Source organism: Cyprinodon tularosa, unplaced genomic scaffold (assembly GCF_016077235.1).
Source record: "Cyprinodon tularosa strain WSP-4 unplaced genomic scaffold, ASM1607723v1 ctg358, whole genome shotgun sequence".
Classification (NCBI taxonomy): domain Eukaryota; kingdom Metazoa; phylum Chordata; class Actinopteri; order Cyprinodontiformes; family Cyprinodontidae; genus Cyprinodon; species Cyprinodon tularosa.
This window is the reverse complement of record NW_024039072.1, coordinates 320945-330153: the sequence shown is the minus strand read 5'-3', so window position 1 is coordinate 330153 and position 9209 is coordinate 320945. Positions and strand designations below refer to the sequence as shown.

At 37.7% G+C, this 9209-nt stretch overlaps 1 protein-coding gene across 2 annotated transcripts in view; it reads left to right on the top strand.

The window, feature by feature from the left end:
- Positions 1 to 4095: 4095 nt before the first annotated feature.
- Positions 4096 to 9209, top strand: part of LOC119790203 (perforin-1-like) — a 31700-nt gene continuing 26586 nt past the window's right edge. The window contains exons 1-2 of one of the 2 annotated variants that reach the window (XM_038295637.1): positions 4096 to 4157; positions 4335 to 4870. In XM_038295637.1, the coding sequence (XP_038151565.1) occupies positions 4335 to 4870 (536 nt within the window). In that variant the 5' untranslated portion in view covers positions 4096 to 4157. The remainder of the gene's footprint in view (positions 4158 to 4334; positions 4871 to 9209) is intronic. The other variant, XM_038295639.1, reaches the window with a different exon arrangement.

The following is a 9209-nucleotide window of genomic DNA, read 5'->3' as shown; positions in this document are numbered from 1 at the left end:
GATTTTATTTTATTTTTTTTTACGAAATGCATTTCCTGTCTATTTTTTGTGAAAGATATCAACATTTAAAGTAATCTATGCTAAATGCTAACTTCTTTGACCAAAGTATTTTAAACCAGAAACAGTGATCTGCTTGGAGTTAGAATGAAAATGTTTTCAAAGCCAGGTATTGGATCACGTTATGGTGAACTGTGAGATGGTGTTACAAGCACAGTAAACACAACTGTTTTAAGCTTGAAATATTATATCCTTTAACTTTGGAGTAAAAAAAATATTAATCTTCATTTCTGTTAAAATAAATGCTAACTGGTAAATGTATTTTTCTTTCCTATCTGCTAAATCCTGCAATAAAGCATCCAAAAAGACAATGTACTTTTTTTGTTCTTTTGTTTAAATGGGAATATTTTCTTCTGAAAATGTGCAATACAGTGTAGGTGAACAGTTTATTACACACCCTGTCAAATGGAAGAGTAGTTAGACATAGTTTCCTTTTATGACCTGTCCTAAAAAATGCATCAGTAATAAAGGTCATCAATTGGAGCTACATAAATAAATTCCCATGGTACGAATATGTCTCAATGGTCAGTTTAACCAATGGGGGGCAGTGCATATGTTGCCTAGTCCTTTAGTGGGCACCCCTCAATTTAATCTACTTCTTATCCCCAATTTGCAGTAATGGGTGTCAAGGGGATAATATCACTACTTTCACATTTTAATAGAATAAACCAGTAATAGTATTCAAATATGAAATGTAACAAGTGCACGTCTAACCGAGAGGGTTATTAGTGTGAGAGTGAATACAGAGATCAATTAAGCAGGAAGCCCAGTTAAGACAATGGCAAACCTCTACTCCATAATTTTTATACACATTTACATCATCAGTAGCCGTTTAGATTCCATATGCATCTAATTACCAGCTAAAATAGAGCATAAAGAATGAAAATAAAATATATCACTCACCAAAGATGCTAATTATTTGTAAACAAAATCCATCCTTCTGTCTTTTCACAAGAAGTCTTTGTACCTTCATTTAGTATCAGCCATTCTGGACAGAAATACTTTTAACAAAAGTAAATCTAGATTGCAGATTGTCACTAGCTTAACTTGGCTGTAAACATTTTTCTCTAACGGACCAATCAGAGGACAGAAAATGATGACTTAGGGTGGGCCCACTTGCTGGCCCTGTGGGGAAAATCTAAATTCTGATTGGTTGAAAAAAACATTCCTCAGTAATATTGTTAAGGTAAAATCAGCCAGCACTGCTGATTCTGAAGGCTCTGGGCAGATTTGATTGACATAGCAACAAACTAAACCTGAATTCTGATTGGACAAAAAAATATAGCAGCCACATAATCGTAATGGAAGCAGTGCAGCCAAGAGAAACACTACAACATCAAGAGAATGGACTGTTTAGACTAAATTAATACAGTTTAGGTTGTAATTGTAGATTAGTGTTTCTGATTGATCTTAGGCCACCAGTGAAAGCCTTGAAGTCTCTCAAAGCCCACCACTGAGTTGAACACATTTAAAGTTTAATATTTTAAGTGTTTATTACAAATTAGCAATGTCTCTGGACTTTGAAGGTAAAAATATAACCTATTTTTTTAGAGATATATTTGTAATGAGTTGAGGCTCTATACTTGTAGATAAACTATTTTAACCCCCTACCCAGGGTTATATTGTAATAACTACTCCTAGAATGTTTAAATGGAGTGGTTGAGTCAGAATTAACTTTAATAAAGTTCAGTGTCGTTGGATGAAGGAGTTTGCCCTGCAACCAAAGGGTTGTCTCTTCAAGCTCCTGCTTTCAGTGCCATTGTGTCCTTGGGCAAGAGACTTCCCCTGCATTTCCTCCTGATGTTGGTTACAGGGCCCTGTTGCGCCTGTATATGGCAGCTTCGCTTCTCTAACAGAAGCAAGGCTGCCATAGACAGCCAACTCATTTAATTAGTTGAATAAAGTTTCCCATCTAACTTTTAAGATAAATAAATACTGAAAAGATTAGAAAAGTTAATGATCAAAATCTTAAGTGTTCCTAGGAAACCAAATGGCCTCCGAGAAACTTTAAAATATATGTGATAGTTCTGAAAGAGGAAGTCTAGAATTAATATAACACTGACTGGGGTGTGAATTTACAACAAAGTGTAAATAAAAGGCAAATTTAAAAGCTTTTTGCTTTCTTTGCAAATTAAACCAGGGCAGTTGCTGAGAAGCGCAAATAAAAGTCAGAATAAATTAACAGTTTGCATTCAAGGTTCACTGGTTTCTTTTTAACTGTAATACAGTTTAAAAAGCAATCCTCACAATTACTCATTTCATGAACAATGTGCACAATGTGTTTCCAAATTAGATCTGTTAAAAGGCTGCTGGGAAGGACATTTGACAGAGAGAGCAAAAGAGATCACTGCTTTTGTGAGTCAGGAGTGTCTGTATCACTGTGGTCAATTGTGCTACTATGACGACACCTCTCACAACCCTGCTCACAAAGGTGAAACGTTCTGTTAGTCACAGGATTGTCTCAAAGCACTTGAAATGATAGCAGTCTCCCTGACAAGTGAAACAGTTTTAGTAGCTCCAGTTTTACCTCACTTTTAAACTTGCCGTGGATGCTTGTGATGTTGAAAGAGGAGCGCTTTAGCTACAAACTTCAAGGATAGATACATCTGGACCTTTATCTAATTAAAAAGGCTGAGTTATCACCAGCAATATTCCACTATAGAGAAGAAAACTCTTGCTATGGCCTTTGCTTTCCAACATGTTGAAGTATATGTCCCCTCGGCAGGTGGTGACTTTGTGGTGCTAAGGCATCACAAAGCCCTAATTTTTTTGAAAATGTTTAAAACATCTAGACAAGAGGATTTTGTTGTGTTTTATTCCACTTTACAAGCAAAGTCAATGGAAACAAATAGACACATCTGCAATCGACAACAATTATTTAAGATTTCCAGAGGACTTCTCCATTGCAATTCGCAAGAGCTATAGTTAAACGGACAATGTCCATGTGCATGGCAATTGAATGTCTTAATACATCGGGTAAAAGTGAAAAGAAAATGAGTAATTTCACCTTTCGAATTCATGATCCACCACGGATGGGTTTGTCGTTGGATTGCCAACTTAGTGGGTAGATTTGCCATCGAACTTCTGGCCAGAGAAAAAAGACGACGCATAGTGCACTGGTTTTCGCCATCATGGATAATAGCACGTTGTGACAAACACCAGATACACGGCCACTTGCTCAACAACCGATACCGCAATGTGACATCACAAACCGCTAGGTGGCAGTAGTGTTCTCTGACAAACATGGATAAAAACTACTCTTAATTAATAAATAAATTAAATTAAATTCAGTTTATTTATATAGTGCCAAATTCACAACACATGTCATCTCAAGGCACTTTACAGTTCAACGAGATCATCCAGTCAAATTGATACAAAGTTTTCTAATCTAAGGAAAACCAGTTGATTGCATTGACTCATTGACTCAAATACAATCCCTCACACTAAGCATGCTTGTAGCGACAGGGGAGAGGAAAAACTGCCTTTTAACAGGAAGAAACCTGCAGCAGAACCAGGCTCATTGTGAGCGGCCATCTGCCGAGGCCGACTGGGGTTCAAGGAGACAGAAGCAGAATAAGACTTATCCTTTATTGAAAAGTATGTCATAACTTCATACTTAAAATTCTTTCAGAAGTTTGTATTCTAAATGTGACCGGACTTTTCCATTAAGACAAATTAAGCCTGATAATTAAATACATAAATAAACATTAGTCTTATAAAGGTTGAAAGATGAACAGGTTGTTGAACATTGTTGAAAATCTTTTATTTTAGTGTGAGAATAAAGAGGGTGAAGGATTTGAGGAGAAGTTACCCGATGGAAATGGATGTTTTTGAATGTTTGTTTTAAAGTGAAAACTTTCAGATGTATCATATTTTCAAGTTTTATTGGATCATTAAAATGATTAAGTTAAATATGCTGTTACCACCAGCTTTACAGCTGTTTTGTATTTCGCTTTGGTTGAAAAAAACTGTTGCAAAAATAGAATGATATAACATTTGCAAGAATCACACTTGTACACAGTAACTTCCCTCTGCATTAGTACTGTATATCAAACAAGTAAGTGGAAATCACCGAGCAGAGCTTGCCATCTACAGTGAAGGTAAGATACCAAGGTTTATACCCCTCATCTGCTTTATTTTTCCTTCATTTGTTTAAAATAAGTTTTTTTTCATTAGATTTTTTTATTATTGCCATCCTGTTCAGTGAGTACATTTTGTATTTTAAAGTCCATCCTGATTAATCTGTTTTGAGTTTCGTTTATGTTCTTTTCTTGTAGATGGCAAACATGTGGCAGCTTATATTTCTGTTTTTGATGTGGATTCCTCTGAGTCTCTCATCCATTTTGAGCTTCACTGGTTCACCACAGCAATGTGAAAAGGCTCATTTTGTACCAGGTTACAATCTGGGTGGAGAGGGCTTTGACATTGTGACGATGGAGAGGAAGGGGGCTTATGTCATCGACACTGAAACATGGAACCTTGGAAATGGCACTTGTAAAATGTACAGAAACAGCTACCAGGCAGGAGTGTACCAGAAGGTCCCAGTTGCTGTGACAGACTGGAGAACCCTCCCGAAGTGCACCATGAAGGTCTCTAGCACACTCTACGACTCTGCTGAACAGCTCACGAACGATTCTACATCATCTGTGACCAATGACTGGAAAATTGGTCTTAATATTCCTGTAGACCCGTCAGTCACTATTGGTGTTAGCGCTGGAGGGTCACATTCCAGGGCTTCTGAATTTGGAATGAAAAAGTCCAAAGAAGATCGGTACTTCTTTGCCCGCCAATCCATTAATTGTAACTTTTATAGGTGAGTACGAAGATTGATTATTGTTAATAAATTAGATGTTTCGTTTTTGTGCTCATTGTAGAATGTTTGAAATAGTACCATGGTTTATAAAACAGTGTGAAGAAATTACATTTTCATAATAATGCAAAATCATAGATAAAAGCAATACGACAAAATAAAAAATCAAACAGTTAAAATAATGCATTGAACTGTTATGAGCAAAAACAATTGACTGGGCTACTCTATCACAAACTATGAATTTAAATATTGCCGTCCTCTATAACTCACAGTCGCATAATTTTAACTTTTATCGAGAATTAAATGTAATTGTTAAACAACTGGACGATTAAAGACAGACAAAATGGTATGGAGACTAGAACGATCGCTGGTCTGACAAAAATTCTAAGCATAAAATTAAGGAACATACGACAAAATTTAAATATCAACACTTGATTAAAGGATCCACCAGGATAACAAGGCAAACTAAGAACTTCACTGACTTAGCATTTAGGAACAGAGGAGAAAGAATAAAATGGATTACAATTTGACAACTGGAATCTCAGAGATACTTTGAATGTTAGGAGACGTTGCCATTAGATGAAACGTGATAGAAAAAAATTCAAAGCAAAGGTAAATTTAAACAAAAGCACTTAAAAAACTTTACAGTACAGTTTATTGTTTATCTTTTAACTTTTTACTAGTATGTTATTCTTATACACTTTTCTAAGATCCAAATTTGTGTGACCATTTTTTTTCTATAATCTTTTTGTTGCTGTAAACACCTAAATTAACCCATTGTGGGACAATAAAGGGATTTTCTATTCCATTCTATTCTATTCAAACAGAAGTATTTTGTAGAATCAGCTGAAGAACTATTAAACGATTTTCAGCCAGTCAATTCTTTCAAACATTCACCGAGAATGCCCTCAGCATACAAGAGTACAGAAGTAATCAATAAACTTTAAAATTTCAACTCTAATGACATTTTTAGGTTAAATAGCTATTTTCTTAAAAAGTATAAATATATAATTTCAAGCCATTGCCACAGGTTGCTAATCTTTCCATAAGAATTTGTGCAGTTCAGAGCGCTTTGAAATAGAAATCTCTATCCCAGGGTTTAAAAGTGGAAGCCAAGATTCAATGAGCTATCATCTCTGAGCAATCGCTATATCGATTTTACAATTTTTATCTAATATTATTAAGAAAGTTGTTGCGGCACAACTGACCAACCACCTAGAAGCGAGAATGCTCTTTTACCCATACCACTTTTGGTTTACACTATGCTTTTCAACTGAAATAGCAAACTGCTTTTTAAATGAAAAGTGAAAAAGTCCCTGTGTCAAGTGGGCTTCAGAGATCTAACCCACATGCAGATAACCACTCAGAGACAAAGGAAAAAAGTTAACTGGTTTATTGCAGAGGTTACAAGCTCAGAGAGAGAGATAGATTGAACAGGTTTTCTCAGAGGGAGATCCAGCGATCAGGTGAACCGGAAACTTTAGGGGGGAAATCACAAGGATGAGTTCAAGGGCCGTAGGGAAAAATTATCGAGGCCGATCAATGGTTCAGTAAAGACTCAAATTCGAGGGGCTCTTGGAAGATCGTTGGGTCCAGTTTGTGAGTGTTATGTCCAGACAAGATTGTACTCGCTTGAGGGCGGACAGGCAGACTAGTGATAGGTCCAGAGGAGCAACAGAGCGGACTGTCACAGGTTTTTCCAGAGGTGGGCTTGAACGGATCAGGTAAAGGTTTCCCCTTGCTCAGAGAGACACGGAAATTTCCTTTCAAGGTGGTAAAAGGACCAGGCTTATCCAGCGGATGAGGAGAGTTATCCTACCGGACAACACAAAGGAGAAAAAGGCAAACTTAGACTCAGAGAGACAACAGCACATGGTTAGACTCAGCTAATCTCAGTTTGGCTAGAGTACCCAATACTGGCAAACACTCTGGCGTCGAATTGGTGACAGTCTGCTTTTCAAATACTCCTCTGGTGATGTAACCTGACAACAGCCAGATGCATGTCTCACTCCGCCTAGCTCCGCTCACATACATCTGGGAACCCGCCATAGGAATTGCCTTTACTGAAGGCTGGGCCTTATCAAAACTCCTTGCATATGATTGGATAAGCCACTTGTCTGTCATCTTTATTGACGTGCTATTTCAACCACTCACACCGAAGCTAACCCGTGACGCTGTGAGAGGAGGAGCCATTTGGTAGATCAAGCTCTTGCCAAATCCGGTCGGGAGAAGGGCGAAAACATCGTTTCCACTAACAAAAGCCTTCAAAGCCGTTCTCTGATGTTCTTTTAATTAAACAATATCAGATAGATTGGACAACACAGAAGAAATAGCAGCATCAATGCTAACGCTTGCTTCCTCAATGCGAGCCGCCATTGTTGTTGGAATCTCACGGTCGCTTCTCCACTCCAGGACACACCCACCCTGCGTCCTGATTGGACAGACCATAAATTCGGTTGGGGAAATCACTTTCAATGAGCGGGTTCCCAGATGTATGTGAGTGGAGCTGGGCGGAGCGAGACATGCATCTGGCTGTTGTCAGGTTACTGGTGATGACCCAACGAGCCAAAAAACAAACCCCACAAAAATGACCCTAAAACCCTGGTCATGAGCAATGTGGTGGGAGCTGCATTTATGGACCATATAAAATCATTTGAGTTAACAGTACTTTGCATTTATTTGAAATGCTATATTTTGATTTCTCACACGAGGCGCTGTTGTGGTGAATATTTCATCTTAAGTCTAGAGTACAGAATGATAAAGTTGATCAAGTCATACCTGCACTTTCAAACACAATAAAAGGCTCCACAAGGCTCTATAGTTGGCCCTTTGATGTTTAGTCTTTTTATCAATGACTTAACTTTGCACTACTGAGGTGCCAGTTGTCAGCTCTATACGTATGATGCAGTTCTTTATGCAGCCACCGAGTTACCTGAGCAGCCTGCAGCTGTACTTTCCACCAAAATGTCTGATATCTAACAGTGACTCATCCAAATAAGTCACTTTTAAGTCTCTCAAAAACAGTGACCATGTGTTTCTACATCAGAAAGCTGGAATTGAAATAAAGATTTAATGTTCAATTACAAAATTAAGAAATACATTTTGTAATTCTTCCAGTTACAGAATTTCAATATCTTAGATTAGGTTTAGATCCTAAACTAAAATTTGACAAGCATGCTGTATGAAGAAAATAAAAAAAAATAATACAAAATAATCTCGAATTTTTCAAATTATTCAGAAGCTACTGTACATACTGAACTAGGCAGCTACCCAGTTGCATGACAGCAAAAGCTGTTCTTACAGCAACAAAACTAATTATACAACTGAGTGATATAAATTTCAAATAAAACGCCAACATGGCATTATCAATGTAGCCTCGTGAGACCATCCTGATCTGAGGTGTGACGCAACGAGAAGCGCAACAGTTCAGTCTAAAGAACATGGCGGCTTCAGCCGATGAAACTAGCGTTAGCGTGGCTATCGAGCAAGTTTTATCGGAATTACAGAGTATTTCTTCACTGAAAGAAGAGCAAAACACTGCTCTGGAGGCTTTTCTCAGAGGAAAAGATGTTTTTGCTCTTCTCCCGATTGGTTTCGGCAAGAGTTTGATCTATCAATTGGCTTGTGCCTGGCTTGTGGTTGTCGTTAGTACGTCATATGCTTCGTTGATCTGATTGGTTTATTTGGCCCGTCTATCACCAACATAGGCCAATCAGCTAACCAGTATTTTCGCCCCTTCTCAAAATTACTTCAACGGAAGGTTTCCAGATGGATATGCAGAGCAAATCCAGCTGGCGGAGTCAGGTTATTATCAATGTACCACCCTGGAGAAATATAAATTAATTTATTTTGATAGTTTTAGCAAACATTGTTACCTGATTCACAAGTACATTAATCATTTAACACTGAGCCACTAAGTACATTTATTGAGAGACATCCAAGTTAGTAGAAGCTCCTTAAACCATGACTGTGAAATACTATACTGCAGAACCAGTTATGGACAGACGGCCTTCGCTGTAAAGAGCTCTAAGCTCCGGTACTCATTACTATCTGACATCAAGACTGTAACTGATTTTAAAATGTTGACTTCCAGACTCAAAAATTTGCTAAAAACAAACCAAAACTGCACCAATTTTTATTCAATTTGAGTAGATAAGAGTTGTGTATGAGAAACATGCTTTATAATTTCATAATGTTTTTTTTATTTAATTTTTTTAATGGAAGTATTGTAGCCATAGGTGGATTAATGACCGGGCCTACCGGGCCCAGGCCCAGGTGGCCAGAGGCCCCAAGGGGCCAGGCCAACTTGGCCCCGCGGCCATGATCCAAGCAAAACTACTTT